A 21579-nucleotide genomic window follows, 5' to 3' on the forward strand; every position below is an offset into this window, starting at 1 on the left:
CCCAGCATCTGCCCCAAGATTTTGTTTAAACTAATGCATCCTTCTAGCTCCATTTTGTTAGTAATAAGACTACTGGTTGTTGAGCTTTTATTAGGTGCTAGGTATACTAAATGCTTCATATACATGATCTCATCGACTGCTGAAAACAACCCTATGAGGGAGGCAGGTGCTGTATTTATCCTCGCCATATTGATAAAGACGCTGAGGCTCAGGAGGGTGAGAAACTTGCCCAGGGTGCACAGCTAGCACATCTGCGGACAAAGGACTGGGACTCCCACTCTTATCCACCAGACCACAGTGCCTCCCTTGGAGAACACAGTCTTTCATACCTCCCTCTGGCTCTAAGAATCACTGTGATGGACTGTGTGAGAAGCCAGCATGAAAACCAAACCATTATACCTCTGACATTTGTATGCAATTGCTCTGAAATCTGAAGGGCAAAGATCCCCCATGCTCTGGAAAGGAGAGCCTGCCAAATCAAGACTCCATCCCCCAATAAGGCCCCTATATCAGAGCAGAAGCTGAGCAACTCTAGCCTTCCCTCATGTGGATTTTCTCTCAAATAACGGAATTACAAAGAGAGGTAAAATAGGGTTTGCATGCACGGGAAAGGAGGGGAGATGGGTCAACTGTGGTCAAGAGGGTCTTCATACAAGAAAAGTGAAAGGACCTAAACAACAAGACTGTGGCAGAAATGGGAACCAAGAGGCTGAAGAGTGAGAGGGAAGTGGCAGACACGGCTGAAGAAGAAGGTGAAACACCAGCACAGATGGGAACAGAGGAATGTGCAGATGAAATACGACTCAAGTGGAATCCATCCCTTGTGCCTGTATTAAAGTCTAGATGGTCTTGCGGAGAGCATAATTATGCCACCTCTATCAGAACTGCCTCTTGCTTAGTCTAAGATTGTGACTTTTATTTCTGGAAAGTTCGGTTTTTCCAAGATAGTTTAGAAAACTATGGGAATACAGGAATAACCACAAACTAAAGGGATCTGGAAGATGGCTGGGGAAAAAAAAATGGTGAGACAGGCTATTTCTCTAGACAGCAGCCAGTCCCCTGGGATTTTCTGGTTATTTTATACCTGTAGGGCTATTGCAGTGACTATTTCAGGAAACTGGTATATAGTATACAATGCATGCATATATCATATGATGTTTTGTTTGATGTGATATGAGTTCCAATGTGTGCCATCATGATTTTAATTTTCAGTGCCTGTGCTGCTCAGCTGTAACATCAAAGCAATAGTATGTAAATTCATGTTGAGCTGGGGCATAAATCTGACTTTCATTAGACCAACAGCATTAGGAGGAGGGTCTTTAGTCAATTGCACCCATTCTGAGACACCTATTAAGTTTCAAATGAAATAGGACAGTTTCTATCACCTTTCAGGGGTCCTTGTTGTATCTTCATGATCTAGCAGAAAAGTTCTAGCAATGGCTAATATATGGCAGCCATCCAGAATTTCCCCTCATGACTGTGAGAAGCTAACATGTACTGGTGAGTTGGGCTGGGTTGCAAAGACATCTGATTTTGTTTTTAAATAAATACACTTAGAACCAGGGGCCTGAGAGTAAAGAAAGTTCAAGTCATCACTGGCACTGTGATGTCTTTCACTTCAAGGGCTTTTAAAACTGGGTCTGATTGGTCAAGCTTTACCAAGGTTGTGTTGAGCAGGGAAAGAAAAGCACAATATATAACCAAGAGTGATTTGTTTTATGTATGCATTGTCCCAAAGCTCTAATTCCTAGTTTAATCAGTATCAATGGATTCTTTCTAGCCAGAGAAGAGGGATCCTAAAGATTTTACAAAAGGAAAAAAAAAAAAACCCAAAACACTAAAAAACCAAATCTGTCCCTCACAAAAGAATACATACTTCAGAATAGTACAGCAAAAAAAAAAAAAAAAAAAAAAAAAGCGAGTTGGGGGAGGGGGATGCGGGGAAGGAAAATGAAGCATGATTAGTCCTGAGTTGACAATTGTTGAAGCTAGGTTGAAAGGTACATGGGGGGGTCATTATATGACTCCCACTACTTTAATTCTGTATACTTAGAAATTTTCCATAATAATGTTTTTAATCCACAGAAGTGCCAGGAATTCCCATGAAGCAGAATTACTAAAACCCAGACTCAATAGGATAGTGTCCGTTATTAAGACCCCTGCATATGGGACTGCCTGCCTGTTCACTCCTTAGCCTTCGGGTACTCTACACTTGGCCAGCCTAGATACTAACCTGTGTGTGGTGCACCCGGGCCATACTTTCCCAACTCCATGCCTGGGCTATTTTCCTCTGCTGGGAACACCCCCTTCCCTTACACTTTCTGGCAACGATCTAAATTCAACCCATCAAAGGCCTAGATCAAAGTTATTTTCCCTTGTTAAGTTTTTAATGACTGCATACAGAAACAATCTCTTCCTCCTCTGTACTCCAAGAACTTTGCTAGTGTTCTTTTGGGGCACAGCTCATTATGCAATAACAATCATGACTATAAGATGATGATAATAACAGCAGCCAATATATACTGAGTGTTTACTATGTGCCTGGCTCTTTATATATGTCATCATTTTCCATCCTTATGATATGCTCTGAAGTTATTTCCTTTTATTATCACATTTTACAAAAGATCTGAAGCTCAGAGAGCTCCAAGGGGGTGAAACAGGGATCCAAAAGTGTGATGTGATATCAGGTATGTTACAATAAATGTTAAGCCTTTGTGCCTGTGATCCTTAGCTATACCACCAAGATGACAGGGTATAAAGTCTAGCTGGGGCGAGACCTGAGAACCCACATTTTTTATGTCTATGATACTGTATGTGCCTTATTTCTCCTGCTGAATTGCATGCTCCTTTAGGGAAGGGACTATGTCTTTTTCTATGTTGTGTCCCTACCTGCACTGTCTAGTACAATGCCTTGTACATAGAAGACGCTCAATAATGTTATGTTTATTGAGCACCGGATTAGCACGGGGTATTTCTACTGCCTAAGGCCTACATGCAACTCTTATAATCCACCTGTCTACATCCACAAGGAAATGAAATGCAAAAATCAGCCCACAGAAAAACAGCCTAAGCATCTCTTCTCCTCATCACTTCTGATCACACAGCCACAAAACTAAAGTAGTTTTCATATTCTCCCTACACTGGCATTGTAAGTGACCAGGAAGAATTCTTCCCCAATGCTATTTTTATTTCACCTCCCAGTTGTGAGCTCCCTCTCTTTCCCCCTGCAAAGCCCTCACCCCTAACAGCCTCAGGAAAAGCCAAAGGAATTCAGACGTTGTCTAGGTAATGACTCAGGAATCTGGAACTGAGGGAGAGAGGCTGATTTTACCCCCCTGAGTTTCTTTGCTCTTACTTCCCCTTTCAAACTTCCTAAGCCTGGCTTTTTTCCAACCACATAATACTCCATCAGTTGCTGTTATTCTTTGGTTATATTTTGACCTTCTTCCTGAACACAGGGATGTTCTCTGGACTGATCTTTCGAAAACTCGGGGAGTAGGCTCAGGGGTCTTCAGTTCCTTCTCAAAACCCTCTCAGTGTTCCTCTTCTTCTCATTACAGGTCTTTTCCCTCCAATGACCCAGCTCATGCTATATTTCTGCAAGGTCTTACTCTCAGTGGGCTTTCAAAAATTGAGAAAGTCATGGCTGAGGAGAAAAAGTGAGTTCATAACATGCTTATGGTCCTCCTCATTCTAGCTCTGAACCCACCTCTTGCCAGAGATACGAGCATTTGAATCAAGGAAATGAGAAGCCTTCCAGTCCCAGAAGAAAGAAGCAGTAATGATAAAGGGACCAAGAATGGAGTTGGAATTTGGGGCAAGGGCTAGTTTCACCCATGGCTGGCTCTAAATGTTCCCTTTTCAAGGCTCTTGTAAACCAGGCTGCTATAGTGTTAACATGATATAAAATTCCTACATTTTCTTTTATTAAAAGTTTTCTTTAGTCATAAACTTAGATATGCCAGCAAAATATCCGTGTGTGTATGTGTGTGTGTGTGTGTGTGTGTGTGCATGTGTGCGCGCATGCGCGCAAGAGTGCATGCCTACCTATGAAGAGGTAGGTGGGGCCACAGGGAATTGTGACATATCAAATAGTACTCGTTTTATCTAATGCCACTCATCTTGACAGCCTTTCATTTTCAAAATTAATAAAAAGCATAAGGAAACTGCTGCAGAGTCACCAGCTAAAGGATCTTGGCCACAAAGCTAAATATCTAGTCATCTGTGTTGTACATTAAGTGTGAAGGCACACATCACAGTTTGGGATTTAAATGGAAAAAATCAATACCCTACAGGAAATCTACAGTTGCATAGCAGATTTTTCTATCAGCCAATGCTTTGTTTGTCAGTGCCTTCTGATTACACATACTTGTGTATTCCGGGCATCGATTTTGCTTTGCTTTTGTTTAAGTTACTTAATATTCCTCCCTCTTCCAAGAAGCAGTCATGTGGGGGTGGGGAGCAGGCAGAGACATTAGAGAGTCAGTAATAAAGTCAAGGCAACGTCCCATCTACCTGGTCAGGGCACTTTCTGTCAGTGTCTGTGGCACAGAGCACTAGTCTTCCAGCCACATGCTCCTGATCATCTGGGGGACCAGAAGCACCCTGTGCCTCAGTGCTTTCTCCAGAGCTCCCACGCTTTCTAAACTGGCTACTGCTCTTGCAGCAATCCATGCAAGAAGATGGCAGAACCACCCTTCAGCTAAAAAAGCACTTTAGAGTGGAGCTTGCAATCTTCTCTGACAGATTCTTTAAAAATCTGCTCTAAGCTGCACTAAGAAAACTCCAAGGATTTCCTATTTCTTTCTTATGAATGAACAAGTCTTTTTCATATAGAAGCATAACTTCTCAGTGCTTCATAACCAGCCAAACACCATCACTTTTCTTACAGCTGAAAAAAATTAAAATTCTCCTTGGAGAAATAAGCTTACTTATGTTTTCTTTTTATTCCTTTTCTTTTATCACAGGAAAGTATACTAACCAAAATAAAGCATTTCTAACACTGACTAGAAGGACAAAGATTGTACCAAATTGCTCAAAACTACTGCCAACACAACAATGTGTTTAAGCACAGCAATGACAAAACATCTACTTCCCCTAAAGACAGCTAAAAACGATGTTCACATGTATGTTTTGCTTCCTCCAGCATAAACTGACCACAACCAGGACTCAAACATGTTCATTTTTCCAACAAATAGACAAAAATTAAACATGGCATGTTACTTTTACCAATGTCTCTAAAAAGAAGTAAGCTACCCCAAAGCATTCTGATACCAAAACACAGCATAAGGGCCTCTGTGGTCTTCTGCTGAATAATCATAGTTACAGAGACAAACATTAAAACCAAAATGAACAAAAAGGGTTTCCTCAGAATAGGTAATGCTAGCAGTCCTGGAAGTTTAAGAGTCCTAAGATAAAATATAAGGTAAGTTAAATTTTCAGAAAAAAAATTACATTTTTAAGCAGCAAATTTGCCTGTGGATTTGTTGATCAAGGGACTACACACACAGAATGAGTAGTGCAATTGTAACTGTGTAGACTGTGGAGGGGGAGAAGGAGGTTCTTGCTGTCAACATGTAGCTACTGCGGCTAGAATGGGTAAGAACTGTATTTTTGTCTCTTCTCCTGCTCTTTGGACACTTTGTTTTTAATGAACAGTTGGTATCAGAGCTAAATCCAAAGACTGTTACATGTGGGATTTCCTAATGCAGAGACCTGGCAGAGCTGTACTATATTCGGCCAAAAAACTAAACAGAAATTAGACTACCTCAAAATGTAACAACTGAGCATCCTCATTCTCTTTCAGTGTTTTCATTTAGTTGGAACAAATGTTTTGCTTTAATGCAAGTGAAAAGGTGCTCGCTTCGGCAGCACATATACTAATGCAAGTGAAAAGAAAAGAACATTTAGGGACAACATAGATAGATCCCTCATAAAGCTTCATTTTCAAAAGGAGTGTTTGAATCTCTAAATAAATGACAATTCATTCTCTGTTTACTTTAGGTAAACAGAAAATGCATTGCAGAGCACTCATTTTCAAAAGCTAATCAAGAACATTAGGTCCCAACAGATTCATTTAATAGAAATATAATAGGCATTCCTGCTTGCTTTTCATCTTGTCTGGCTGTAAATGCTAAAATGAACAGCAAATTAACCCTGCATTGGAACAGAGTCTCAATGTCACAGCTGATATCCTCCCTCTCATGACTTGTAAACATCCCCGCACCCTGTCACTGCTTTGACTCCTTCTGCATAGGAGAGACGATTAAGTTTGGCAAGAGAGTGGAGCAATACTTGAATTCTAAAGGGAGTACTGCGTGTCAACTCTGCTATCTTCCCTAGCAGAACAAAATATTACCATGTCGTCTCCTAAAATAGTGTACAATGAGGACGTAGGAGGAGGGGTGAGGGTGAGGTTGTTTTTTCCCAAGCTACATATATCAACTGTCTTTCTCTATATTTTTAACTTTACTAGCCATTCTCCAAGTGGCTGCTTATAAACTACTAAACAAAACAAGCTAATAAAGACAGGGCCATTCAAGCTCTATAATCAGATATAAAAGATGTGCAAACAATTTGAGATCTTAAAATTAATATTCAGTGATATCAGAATTAGCATTTAGAACTCTATACAGAAAACTATAATATTTCATAAATTATGTAACCATGAACAAACCCTTTCAAAAACTGTTTTCACTGTGCTAAAGTAACATTCTAGACTTGTTGTAAGTATGTTATTCTTACAAGTAGTTCGCAGTTATTCTTGAAGGCAAGCCTTGGAGTTTCCTTAGCATAGTGCTGCTGGGGAAAATTTTCAGCATGTCCATCTTCATCTCTAGCCTGAAGGGAAATATAATGGCCTATTTAGGGACTTACAAATAATGGAAGAAAAAAAGCTAAAAGCATAACAGCTCAGATCATTCAACAAACGGGAATCCAGAAATAACAACAATATTAAGAAGTTTGTTTAAATACGCAGTACGCCTTTTAGGTATCAAAATTTGGGATTTATTCTTCTTTACATTGTTTAGTTTGAACATGCAAATTCATTGTGGTGTAATATTTAAAACAATATCAAGCAAACCAAAATCAAATAATTTTGTTGGCAATTACCACCACCTTAGTTTTTCAGTGCACATTGTTCATTGCACATTTAGGATTATATGACATACATACGTGTTTAAACTTTTTGGCATGCTTAAGCAATCTCTAGATAATGCACTTTTAAAAAATTCTAATAGCAAGGCCATAAGAAAAGCAATCTGCATAATTATATTTTGCATTGTAATACTATTAGAGATAAACTGATTCCCCTCCAATTTTAAATAAAGATCTAAAAGGAGCGATGATCTGGTAAGAACCATGATTCTTCAATCAAATGCAGTAAAAAAAAAATAGACTTAATTTAAAAGCTGCATTAAAAAGTTACTGGTTATTTTGATCTATGCTGTTAATTAAGAAAGCTGAAGTTTAAATGGAGACATTAACAGAACCCATTAGCAATACCACTTGCGTACAGTCTTCTTTCTAATCTCCACCGGTTTCTGGTTTGGAGTGGGAGAGAAGGCAGAGGTAGGTGAAAGGGGGCGTGTCTGCAGCACACTCATTAAACCATTCATTTGGGTGACACTTGCACTCCGCTCTGCTCTCATCTCATCTTAGCCCTAACTGCTCTCTCTTTCCTGGCCTCCTGAAATTCACAGCTGAGCTGTCTCCCTCACATATGGCTTGCATATAATTATGCATATTCCATTTTACACTGCATTAAAATGATGAGCTCCTGGCTCCCTGCCAGCTGATTTTTAAAAGCCCTAGTGAAGTAGGAAAAAGGAGAGAAACACAGGGAGAGCCGCACAGGAAGCAGCAGGTAGTTCTGTCTGCTGTCTCTTTAGATAAAATGTATGTCTGGCACCAAGGGAACAGCTGAGAACTACCTGTTGTTATGTACGGATTGAGGGGGGAGAAAACAATGAGCATACACTGTGGCAGAGATGACAACGCTTATGTATTGTTTCTCCTTTAATGGAGTAAAATCTGCCCTGATGAGTGTCACTCAGAGCTCCCTGGCTATACTGGGGCTTGTCATTTTAAAAAGAGATCCATATTTTGTACATTTTAGAATGTATTGCTTGTGTTTAAGAAAGCTTCTGCTACCTAGCCCAGGGAGGGAACTAGATGGAACTTGGAAGTGCAATGTCATGGTCAGTAATATTTAGGTTACAAGAAGTTTGTGGGGAAAAGAGACTGCTCTCTTTTGGTTCACTTTTGAGATTTATCAACATCCCTGGGGCTTGGTGCCTTTTTGTTGTACCTTTTTTCCCCACTAAATCAGACTAAAATAAAAATGCAGTTATAGGATTGGCTATATGTGACAGAGAAAAAAGTTTAATTGTTGTTCATGTCCAGTGGCTGACAAGGCACTGAGACCAATGCATCTTCTGACTGCATCGGAACAACTTCGCAGCTATGCCAGGGTTTAAATTAATATAGCTTAAATGGGTCGCATTTTAAAACCCAACTGGCAAAGGTAGCAGTGGCATACATAAATGAAAGGCAGTTGTAAGAAAGCAGGAAGATGCCAATGGGCAGTGACAATATTAGACTCTTCATAACAAAATGATAAGCCACTCTATGAGGTACAGGTCTCTTAAAGGCAGGGACCGAAACAATTTCATCTTTCTTATTCTGCCATGCCCAGTGCCTTGCTTTTAGTTGATATTTAGCAAACATTTAAGTGATGCAAAAAACGCATACGTGGATAGTAAGTAGACCCTACCATAAACAACTCTGTAGAAAATGCCACCTCAAAATATGCTAAACTTGGTAGTAGCTTTATTATATTCCTGATGCACTACGATACATATGCTTGGAAACACACTTTGCATATAGTTTTCAAGGGCTACTATTTACATATGTATGTCTATATTCAATATATATGTATCTTGTATATAAATATTCATAAGGTGGAATGTGTTTATTATGCATGTACTATGTATACACATTCATACACACCAGATGCCTAGGGATATTTTCAACATTAGTGGCAAAAATACATTATTCCACTTACACGTAAGGTGCACACAATGTTTTTTGTGTGTTTAAAGGACAAAAAAAAAATCCCATTATCTAAGATTTGAATGTGCTTCCTCAAAGGGGCTATAGACTTCATATAAAGCCACATAATTTATGAGGTTAAATAAAGTAGCAGTGGAAGAGAAAGGAGAGGGGGATTGAAGAGATTTGGAAGTGGAGAGAGAAGGCTAGAAACTTGCTTTTTTATTGAACTATTATGTTCACCTCTGCATCAAACTTCCATGGCTCTGGGAGTGGCCTGTCCTCTAACACCCACCCTGACTCCAGAGTCCAAGAAATTCTATCCTTCAACCATTTGCCATGTTTCCACCACATGCCACAGAAATGAAAAGCACGCAAAGTACAAGGAGTTCTCGAACCATCACCTTCACGTGTATTTGTGTACACACATAAGAACTCACGCACACTTCTCACCACTGTAATCCCCTTTGCATTGTGAAGTTTTTAATGTGTAATTTTAAATTACTATGACAGGAATAAGTGGAATTCAGTGCATTCATCTAAGGCAGGAATTCTCTACCCCAGCTGCATATTAGAATCATCTGAGGTGGTTTGTTTGTTTGTTTGTTTTTGGCTTGTTTAACATATTGGTATCTGACCACCCTCCCTTTCTAAGATTCTGCTTTAATTGGGGCCTGGACACAGGTGGTTTTTAGAAAGCTCTCAGGTGATTGTAATGTACCAAGGAAGGGTGAGAACTGCTGATCTAAGGGGAGTGTCTACAGCTATCAAAGGGAGGCCCTTGGCATAGCTGCCAGAATGTTCTCTAACCACTCCAGTCCCAGGCACTGGAGTGAACCACTGTGCTATGAGAGGGGGATATACAGGTTGAGCAACCCTGATTCAAAAATCTGAAATCCAACACGCCCCAAAATACAAAACTTTTTGAATGCCAACATGATGCTCAAAGGAAATGCTCATTGGAGCATTTCATGTTTTGAATTTTCAGATTTAGCATGCTCGACCAGTAAGCATATACAATGCAAATATTCCAAAATCCCAAACACTTCTGTTCCCAAGCATTTTGGATAAGGAATACTCTACCTCTAGGATGTAGTCCCTATGGTAGATCTTACTCTAAATATTCAAAAAGCGTGGGCAACACAGGGAGACCCCATCTCTACCAAAACAAAACAAAACAAAAAAATTAGCCAGGTGTAGTGGCATGCACCTGTAGTCCTAGCTACTTGGGAGGCTGAGGCAGGAGGATTGCTTGAGCCCAGCAATTCGAGGTTACAGTGAGCTATGATCACACCACCACGCTCCAGCATGGGCAACAGAGCAAGACCCTGTCTCAAGAAAAAAAGATTTAAGAGATTACACAACTAGTTGCTTGTGGGCAAAAATTATCATTATTTGTTTGTTTCTTAGTTTCTGGTATGACCAATAATCTTGGAAGAACTACCGTACTGCTTCCTTAAAAAGGCCTTCCTAAACCTCTCTATCCAAGGCAAATATCTCCTCTGTGGTCTTTCTTAGACTCAACATGGTTGTCACTTTGGAATCACTGGTGTGATTTTTGTCTCCCCCACTAGCCTACAAGCTTCCTAAGGGCAAGGATGGAGTCTGATCTTCTACCACTGTATCTTCAGCCCAGCCACTGCCCGATGCCCAGTAAGTGATCTGTAAGAATGAGCTGGATCATTCACAGAACTTGGTGGCAATGTTAGACAAAATCCATAGGACCTTCCTTACCCTACATAGAGAATCCGTTCATACTGTTTTACAACCTCTTATACATTAAAGTCAGAGGCTTTAATATATTTAATATATTCTACATCTGCCCCCACTTGGGGTGCCAGACAATGACTTAACAAGGAGGGTGGACATATGACACCGATGACCCCTTCAGGGAGGAATATGTGAACACTAAAATTGTTCAGAATCACTGACTCATGGCAATAATATAAAGCAGACCAACTTTTGGCTGGTTTTATTATTGTTCTTAAATCCTCTGCAGACAATGCATTCTTTAATTGCCTGTCGAGAGTAGACCACCCCACTGTCGGCTCTAGATATCCACTGGGGCCAGAAGAATTGTGCTCACGTCTGACTTTTTTCCAGAGTGACAAGTTCTGAAAGAAGGCACATCAAGGCACTTCATGATGAACTAACTCTCTCCTTGTGTCTTATTTTCAACAGTTTTATTCTGACTAATGTGCTAGATATTTATGCCAACTACAGGGAAAAGCAAATGGGGGACTATTTTTTTGCATTTTACTACAAATGTGATTGTCAGAACAAAGGTGCATTTTTGACCTCTTATTCAAAGGAAACTTCATCTTTTTTTTTTTTTTTTTGCCATAACAGAAACAAAAATCCTTCAGTTACACTGCAAGCAATTTCCCTGTCTTGCTGACAGTTGTGTATCCATTTTCATGGTTTGCCTAACATTTAGATAAATATTAGATGATATGAGAAATTTACAGTAATTGCCTCTCTGCTTCAAAAACCTCTGGTTTAAACTGGTTTAAACAAACTTTGTATTCACCTCTCTTTCCCTCTGAATCAGCACCAATTCACTTCTCTTATTTTGATTCTTGCAATACGGCAAACTTTAGTTCTTTAAAGAATTCACTGCTTCCTCTGGGACAAAGTCATGGTGCCATGTGCGTGTTGGAGCAAGCTCGGCGTTCTTCCTCCTCTGGAGAACGCCTTTAGAAAAGGTGGAACACATTCTAGAAATAGCTCCACTTCCCTACCCCAGAGAAGTGTGATGTCTCTGACTCCATGAAAAGGTTAACAATATTGCCATTTAAGTGGAAAGATAATTAGGCTTCAGAGTTAATACCTCCCTGTGATGAATGGGAGTTTACACTTCTGTGTCATTGTGATCTCAGGATTTCTTTTGAAAACAAGCAAAGGTTCTGCCTGGAATCAGGGCTAGGGAGAGCACAGCAGTTTCCAAGCTTAGCCCTCCTATGCTGCAGCAGAGGCAGCACATGTCAGCTCACACATGTGGCACTGTTACCAGACTTAAGAACACCAAAAACAGTGCAACTCAAAGTTGTGAGAATAAGTGTATAGTTGAATAATTGGAGAGGAGAAAATAGGGGACATAGATTTTATATAACTAATTGTTGGAACCAGAAATAATAGAATTTCTTTTCGAAATTCAAGGTAAAAGCATGGGGACACTGCTCTGAAAATGCATGGAATTTCATTTTCTGAAATCTCATTTCTGGTTTAGCCTTCCTTTCTCAAATGCATCCACACGTTCTCTTGAGGAAGCTCAGGAATAAACAGCAGCTATCACACACTGCCTTTCAGTGTGCTGTGAATGTCTTTGTGAACTTGAACTAAAGGTCAGTGCTGTTTCTTTTGTCCTGCAGGGGACAGACACCTGGGACCTCTGTTCAGCCACCCCTGCCTCTGATGGGAACAACATAGGGGGGTCTTCAGAGTAGCTCCCTGCCTCCCCTGGAGTTTCTGCACTGTTGAGCTCATCTCAGTGGCCCAACTCCTCGGGTCTGAATTCTCAGTGCCCTTCTACTGGGTCTCCTATCCTTTAACCCCATTCTTTCTGATGGAACTAGATTCCATCTCTCCTTCTGCTGGCAGACCCTTATGTGTCCTTTAAGCCTTCGTTCAGACTGCAGCTCCTTTAGGAAGTCATTGGTAACTCTTCCTCCTGGTCTTCACCTAAGCTCTGCACCCTCTGTCCCTGTATGTATTTACATTCCACACCAATTTATTGCATTGCATTATGACCACGTGTGTGTCTGCCTCTCCCACTAATCAAAGAGGTCCTTGAGTGTGGAAACTGCGTTCTGTCCAGCTTCAAATGTCCAGATCCTGGATTAGTGCCTGGTATACTATAAGGGTTCCATAAATGACTGAGTGAGCAAATGAATAAATGAATGGGTTTCTATCCTTTAACGCTATGGCTGGATATTCAGCCTTGCCCTCCAGTCCCTACCAGTTGAGTGTTCTGCCTCTGAACCTGAGGAGTCTTCTCCATACCCAAGTCTCAGCAGGGCTCTCCTAGAGCTATCTGATCACACCTTCCTCACACCTAGACCTTCACCAACTATTCGGGGCACTTCTGTCCAACATCTGTTCCTCCTACTTGGTTAGATACCAGGGTCTTGGGCTCACAGAAGATCTTGCACTCAATTTAGACTTTGGCCAATCATCTTTTCGCCCTACATGCTTCTCTCCTCCACATCCCTGCTGGATTGATCCTCTGGTCTTTGCCCAACAAATTCTCACCCTCAAAAGTCCATTCCTTGATTAAACAACTGGGCACCTTGTTCCCTGTTTCTGATATCTCACCTTCTCCTAGAGTCCCAGGTCTGTCTGGGACTCCTTCGTTACCATCCATGTCTTATCTCCTCTACCAGACTGGAAACTCCTTGAAGGTAGAGACCATGCATTATGTATGAAGTCTCTTATATAACAAACAATCCTGTAAATATATATCGAATGGTTTCATTAGCTCTCACTCTTCCTTAAGCCAAGGCCTGGAGTGTTCTGTTTTTCTCTACTCTGAACTGCTTACCTCTATGAATGGATATCCCTTAAGTACGAGTTATTTATATGCAAATATTCAAGTCACTGAACAGATTGTAGAGAGTTGCATGGTTCTCAAACAAAATTATGTGTGCATGCAGCTTGGGTGGAGGGCTTTCTCCTGGACACAGGGCTCCCACCTGGCATCAGGCTCTCTGCTCTGGAGATATGCCAGTAACCCAGAAACATCCATCTCTGGACCCAGGCATCTGCTCCATTCACATTACTACTAATGTCTGCATCAGGATCCCTTGCCTTTCCTTTCATCTGCCTGTCGATTGTCTATGGGGATTTCTGCAGTGGTGCTGTTTTACTTTGTTCTTTTAACCAAATGTATTTAAATTCCCATTTAGCGTGTAGGCTGTAGGAGAAGCTGTTTGCCCAGAGAAGGCCCTCCTAATTCTCCATCCTCCTTAACTGGCTAACTGACAGGCCTTCTCCATGCTTCTTCAGGCTCCTCTGACAGCTCACACACCTCTGATGGATGAGATGGACTTATTTGCTGCAGCTATTTTTTCACATCATGCAAACCTTTATATATATCATAAATTTTTAATATCCAATTTGGAGTCTTCAAAGAATAATGGTAACAAATATGCAACATGAATATAATGGGAATCGAATCATGTTTATGGCCTCCATGAGCATCTCCTTAAATGATGTCAGGTCAGAGCCCCTCAGAGCCGCACGCATGTGAGGCTATGGGGCTGATATTGTGCCTGATTAATGGCTGCCTTTACTCGGGGGCCCTAATGGATTACATGACAGTTATGGCAACAGATTCTACATCAGCCTGAAATACAGCTTCCACATGAACTAAAATATATCATGTTCATCCCAGCACATTACAACTGTGTCTGGAATAATCAGAGCAGTTGCTTAAGCAGTTCTGAAAATGTCTGTTTTTACTTTTTATTTTTAAATCTATTTTTCCTTTATTGGACAGGTGACCCTTTTGCATTTATCTTGCAGGGCTCTTTCTCAGGTCACCTGAGTGTCTTTGTTTGGTAAGAATTGTTATATCACAGCATCTATAGGTAAGGCCCAGCAGCTAGGGGCATGCAGCTCCCTTCTTTTTCACTCTCTGCTAAGGCCACGCCACCTTAAGCCCCAGGCAGCTTCTGATTACTCCGGAAGCTGATTACTCCGGAAGCTTAATCGACACTGGATTATCCAGGCTCCTTCCCCTTCCCCTACTTTCCTCCTCCGCCCACTGCCTGCCTTTTGGCTTTTCACTAGTCATTTGCATCTATTACCCAGGGACACAGTGAGGGGAAACAAAAGGAAGGGAAACACAAATGATTCCACTTTGCTACTGGTTGGCACCCACAAAATGCTTAATTAATAGACCTAATCTAGGCATTTCAGGTAGTCCTTTTATTCCTTTTCTCTGAAATCACTAGTCAGAAGGGGGTTGGGCTCATATGATTATATGCAGACCTCATGATGGACCTGAGAAATCAGAGAAAATGTGAAACAGGCAAGGGCTAGAAAGGAACTCCAGGACCCTGTCTGTAAGGCTAGAAAAGGATCCAGATGTTACAGAGGAGATTCACTATCTATAGGATGCCTCGCCCAGAAATAACCTGGCCTCGAATGGGATTAAAAAACACAATACTAACCAGATTAAGATGCTGTTCTGGTTATTATCCGGGATTGATAATAACGGCTAACATTTCTACAGCTTTTCATGTATGCACCAGACACCATCCTAAGTGCTTTATATGTATCAACTCATTTAATGCACACACCCATACATATATCAAGGAAAAAAAATGACTTATGAGGTAGGTACTATCATTATCTCCATTTTACATATGAAGAAGCTGGGGCACAGAGACGTTACGGAGTTCACACAAACTCACATGGTTACCAAGTGGTAGAACCAGGATTCAGGGGCCGGGCGCGGTGGCTCAAGCCTGTAATCCCAGCACTTTGGGAGGCCGAGACGGGCGGATCACGAGGTCAGGAGATCGAGACCATCCTGGCTAACACGGTGAAACCCCGTCTCTACTAAAAATACAAAAAATTACCCAGGCGAGGTGGCGGGCGCCTGTAGTCCCAGCTACTCGGGAGGCTGAGGCAGGAGAATGGCGTGAACCCGGGAGGCGGAGGTTGCAGTGAGCTGAGATCCGGCCACTGCACTCCAGCCTGGGCGACAGAGCAAGATGCTGTCTCAAAAAAAAAAAAAAAGAACCAGGATTCAGACCCAGGCAGTCTGGTTCCAGAATCCCCATTCTACACACTGATGATCTCCCACCTGCGTGCTGATGACAAAGGTAAATCGTGTACAATAACTTGAAAACTCGGTGTCACTACGTTTTAAAAACATGTTACTAAGGGAAGTTTCCAAATTTCTTTGGTTTTAGCACTCCAAGATTGCATATACCAAGAAAATTAGGAAAAGAGAGTGTTTAATGACAAATATAACAGAATTGGGGGGGGGGGGGGGGGGGAAGATGGGGGAGGAGGGTGCAGGGGAAGGGGAAGAGGCAGTCTGCAAAGAGCCCGAGAAAAGGGTTCCCTGCAGCTTCAGAAGCAGCATCGGTAGGTCTCTCGTGAAGCCTGCAGAAGATGGTACTTCAACATCTTCAACACCAACTTCTTTTTTTTTTTTTTTTTTTTTTTTGGGAGACTCTCACTCTGTCCCCCAGGCTGGAGTGCAGTGGTGCCATCTCAGCTCACTGCAAGCTTCGCCTCCCTGGTTCACGCCATTCTCTTGCCTCAGCTTCCTGAGTAGCTGGGACTACAGGCGCCCGCCACCACATCTGGCTAATTTTTTTCTCTTTTTAGTAGAGATGGAGTTTCACTGTGTTAGCCAGGATGGTCTTGATCTCCTGACTTCGTGATCCGCCCACCTTGGCCTCCCAAAGTGCTGGGATTACAAGGGTGAGCCACCGCGCCCAGCCAAACCAACTTCTTTAATCTGATTCTTATTAAATAAACCTCAGATCATCAAGTATGACACCTAGGTCTCTCAATACCAGAAAAGACATGTCCTACCAAACTCACTCAGTTCTGCAGGTCCTTTAGCAATCTCCTTTGTGGACTTCTAAAAACATCATCAATATTATGATGCAATTTTTTTAAATCCTGTAGGTGATGCTGTACAGACTACAAGGGGCATTCATGCTATCTTGTCTCCTGTATTTCTGGCACTTGGTATATGAATGCAGATTTTGACTTTGGTCAACATGAGTCAGTTCATCAAGGCAGTGGATATCCCTGGACCAATCAGTGAAACTGAGTCCCTGGATGTGCCTTGTCAAGAAACCTGCCCAGATTGTGGTGATTGTTTTGGGGGGTGAGGGGGTGGAGCACCAAAAGCCAGCTGGCCAGCCTCTGCTCCATCCACAACACCCTCCACTCCTAGGAATAACAGAGACAGAAGTACAATAATGCAGCCCTGAGCAGGTCGATGGCTGATTAGCTCAAGTTGGTGGGAGCACAAAGCAAGAGGCTTAGGTCACTGCCCTGAGTGAGAATGCTCTGTGTCACTGTCACAGAACACACCCTTCGTCATGACCTGCCATGTCACATGTGTACAGGTCTTGGCAAAGGGGAGACAGACACCAGAAAACATGTGAAAGGATGCAGATGAATCAGTGCACATCTCTCACTGCTTCTGGAAGAAATAACTCACAGGGCATATGCTGGTGAGGGTAGTCATGGATAGCTATGAGTCACAAATTGAAACAAATGGTGTCCGTGAATTAGTTACTAATCCTGAGGTCAAGGACTACAAATTCTCTACTAACAGCAATACTTGTCAAAGACATGATGTCACAATTGTTATTTGTAACAAGAGCCCAGCACTCAGATCAACTTAACTTTCTTTTCTCCCACCAGCAACCACAGAAATGCTATAATCAGGGTCTGGGTATAACCAGGGTTGCCTACATCTGTTCTGGCCAGTCCATATGCTAAAGCCTCAGTTCAGCTCATCCCCTAGGTGCCCACCAACCAGCAAAGCAGGCCTGCAGATGCTTCAAAGCCATTCCCAGCCATCACCCTGCACTCTCGCCACTCATTCCCTGCAGCTTCAGCTTGAGCCCACTTCCATACTGTTCCCAGCTCACTACCCTCACCCTGACTCTGGCCCTGCCCAGGGCCCTTTGATCTGTGTACTCGGCCTGGCTGGAGCTGACTGTCCTCCATGGGTATGGCCTTGGTCCTGCCACTCTGGTCTTTATTCTGGACAGATATATATCCCACCCTGGTCACTGCTCTGGCCTGGGACAGTGTTACAGTCAGCATTGCATAATGTTGTCCAAGATATAATTTGTCTTAAAGATAAGATTTCTTTAGGAAGAAGTATGAGTATTATACAATATATGTAAAGATCTAAAATCTGCCTGAACATGAAGGAGAAAGCCTAGAACCAGGACAGAATCCTGACTTTTACTATGCACTAGCCACATAAATGTTCTGACAGATATGCAGCAATACTGCGACTTCTGCCAGTGGATGTAGGCAAAGGAAGAAGATGAGGTAACACATCCCTGGTCTTTCAGACTGTGAAGTTCAAACATGATTCTGAGCAGGATGGTCCTCCTGACAGCTCCAAATATGATCCACGTGCCACCTGACCTGTTAATGGAGGTGCTATCAGACTTAAGGAAGAAAAATACCTGAATTACTCTGCTTCCAAACCCAGGACCAATGAAGGCAAAGAGGCTTCATAAATAATGACCTTTGCTCCAATGATACTCTCTGGAGTCTTTGTTTTAAACCCCAGCCACTCTGCAGATGATGAATTGAGGTAATAAAAGGTGGGATTGTGGTATGCTTAAATAGGGGATAATCATTTCAGCAGAATTTGACTGGGGTTTAGGGACACGCCTGTTGAAACCAACAGCTGAGTATCAAGTTAAAGTTCATTTCTGGATGACAACTTTAGTTAATTCTTGCTCCTCTGCCACCCTCTCTTCTTCTTCTTCTTATTATTATTATTATCACATTTCCAGGAGGCGTATTTTGGGGTCAAAGCCCAGGTGAAGAAAGACAAAAAGTGACCTGGGTTTCCACATCCTCTCCCTTCTTAGTATAAACTGAGAACAATAATATGTGGTTCTGCCTTGCACAGTGAGCAGCCCCACCCCTTCTGTTTGCTCCATTGCCTCCCTCACTGAACCTTTCTAGTTACCAAAATTTCCAAGCTGTCCCAGTTCCTCTGCACCCTGATCTCTCCACCACCCAGAGTTACTCTAGATGGCATCTCAGAGATGACTAGAAACCCCACTGTATGAAGGCTGGACCCCACTGGGGAGGGCACCACCAATTCCAGAACCTTCCAACTCAGTGACTACTTCATGGAACTGTCATCAGGAACAATGGAAGAAAATTCAATATAGAAGCCACTTTGACAATGATAATAAGATTGAATGATGGTTCTGTGCCGGACCCCGTGCTAAGCATTTTACAGACTTTGGCTCATTAAAGCTTCCTAAACCTTTAGAAAGTCCCTATTACTCACCACCTCCATTTTGCCAGTGTAGAAACTGACCTGTAGAGAAGTTAAGCAACTTGTCTAAGACCAAAGAGCCCATAAAAGGCAAAGCTGGGCTCTAAATGCAGGTGTCATGACACCAGGTGCAGATCTCAACCCCCATGCCACACTGCTTGTGTGCCCCAGGAGCACAGTTGGCAGAAGCAGCATGGTGACGATGTGTGACACAAACTGCAGGGATTACTAGAAGGCAGAGAAGTCGTGGCTCAAACCCTCACATCCTTGCAGGTCCTTGTGGGTGAGAGGGAACACGCCCTCTGGTCTCTCCCCTTCATGGTGAATTATTGGTGTCCAATACAGCTCAAACGGAGGGATGGTGAGGGAGCTGGCACCTCATGGGGGAACCTGAGAGCCAGTCTCATAGGCTGAGGAACACAGCCAAAGGCTGAACAGACCCAAACCCTAAGCCCACCAGTATCGGCAGGGTGGCCTCTCCATGTATTCTGGACTTGGGGTATGGGACCAAGATGAGGCAAGGATGGGACGACGGTGGCTGCAGATGAAATAGGAGTGGTGCCAGCGGGGTCCTGTGAGTCAGCGTGAGAAACCCTGCATAGAGATGGGGAAGGAGACATCCCTGAAGCTGACAGACTTCTCACCAGAGGGCTCACTCATTTTGAAATCTCTTAAATTCTAGTTTCATGTGCACATCCCACAAATGAAAGATTATGGGATCTTTAGTGATCCCATAATCAAAGTGAGAGTGAGCTCAAATCTTTTCTCAGGTTCCTAGACAAACTGAGACATGTTCTCAAGGACATGGGATTCTAGATTCATAAACCTCTTCCTACGTACGGTTCTTGCCTAATCACAGAATAGAAAATTGTTATTCTTTGATGTGGAAAATAGTAAAAGGGGAATAAGAATGATCATTTCATAAGATTATTGATATCAACCTTCCCTTCTTAATAAAAACACAGTGTTTACATACAGTCAAGTATCCTAGTATAATAAAGAAATTTCAGTCATTTCTTTGTCTTAAGGGATAAAAGACTTTTTGCCTTTGAGTTATAAAAATGTTTTGACTGGTTCCATAAACTGTAGGATGCAATACTCTATATCTATACCAAAGCACTATATGTGTCATTGTGGCCCCACAGAATGCAGACAGTGGGGCAAGGGCACTTAAGTAATGTTTTCCTTAGGTCTCCATTCACTCACTTAGTCATCTGTTCTTCACTTATTGAGCATCTACTGTGTGACGGGCAGTAGTATATAGGACAACTGAATAATCAAGCACCTAAAATGAATGGTATTCAGCTCAATACATTTTAATTTTTTAAGTTCAATGATAACAATAAAGCAAATGGTCCCTTGAAAGCTCTATTCATATACAATCTGGAGTGTCAAAGATCATATATTTATATCCTGTTTAAAACTTAGATGTTTAAATAATTACAATTTTATAGCGGTAAATAAAAGTAAACTACGAAAGGCAAGAAGTAGAAAATACTCTTGTTAGCAGGCAAGAATTTTAAGGAAGTAAAAAGCAAGAAAAAGTGAGAGCAAATTCTCAAGGGCTGAGCACCCCATGTGCCACTAAGTTGAGGACATTAGTACAGAAAGGGGTGAGGACAGCCAGGTGGTGCCACTCCAACCCAAGTTTGATTCCTGGTGCCACCAGTGATGGGGAAAAGAGGAACCTAAACATCAGCAAAATGGGGTCCACAACATCCATTTCAGAAATTTGTTGCAAGGATTAAATGAGACAATCCGTCACACAATGCCTGGCACAGAATAAGTACTCAATACATGACAGTTATTTAAATTTCACAAATCTGCTTCCTTTTCCGGAGAAAAAAAGAAAACCTCAGCTGGCAAGAAAGCAATAGGAACTCACTATCTTTTCTTATCATTAAAGTCTTGATTAAAATTAAATTGCATGCAACTATAAGGGTATGCCCAGCATCCCACTGCAAATGCCAATCAGAAGACACTGCCAAAGGCTGGAAGAATTTTAGAAATGCACAAACACACCCACTAATCAGGATCCTAACCCTCTACACAATCTGGACACAATCAGTACTTAACGACCACTTCTATCTCTCTTTCGCCATCTGACTATCCATTTCGCTCCCTGTAAAAAAAGGCATTGTTTTGTTTCCTTTGTATCTCTTTACTCCTGGTATGTCCAGAGCAGCATCTTGGTCAACAAACTTTCCACACTCGCCAAGGGGCTCCTACGTGAGCAGCCCAGGATTCGTGGGCACTGCAGTATGTTGAATTCCATGGCCTTAACCACACCTCTGCCAAATAACTCAAACTAAGATTTTGGGGCCGGGCGCGGTGGCTCAAGCCTGTAATCCCAGCACTTTGGGAGGCCAAGACGGGCGGATCACGAGGTCAGGAGATTGAGACCATCCTGGCTAACCCGATGAAACCCCGTCTCTACTAAAAAAATACCAAAAAAACTAGCCGGGCGAGGTGGCGGGAGCCTGTAGTCCCAGCTACTTGGGAGGCTGAGG

General features: G+C 42.2%; 1 protein-coding gene across 2 annotated transcripts in view; it reads right to left on the reverse strand.

Moving 5' to 3' along the window:
* The window catches only part of SOBP (sine oculis binding protein homolog), a 172795-nt gene that overhangs the window by 66610 nt on the left and 84606 nt on the right, over positions 1 to 21579 (reverse strand). The window contains exon 5 of one of the 2 annotated variants that reach the window (XM_023205947.3): positions 6745 to 6840. The exons of the other annotated variant lie outside the window; for it this stretch is intronic. Within the exon in view, the coding sequence (XP_023061715.1) occupies positions 6745 to 6840 (96 nt within the window). The remainder of the gene's footprint in view (positions 1 to 6744; positions 6841 to 21579) is intronic. 2 annotated transcript variants of the gene reach the window in all.

The sequence above is a fragment of the Piliocolobus tephrosceles genome, chromosome 5 (assembly GCF_002776525.5).
Source record: "Piliocolobus tephrosceles isolate RC106 chromosome 5, ASM277652v3, whole genome shotgun sequence".
Classification (NCBI taxonomy): Eukaryota; Metazoa; Chordata; class Mammalia; order Primates; family Cercopithecidae; genus Piliocolobus; species Piliocolobus tephrosceles.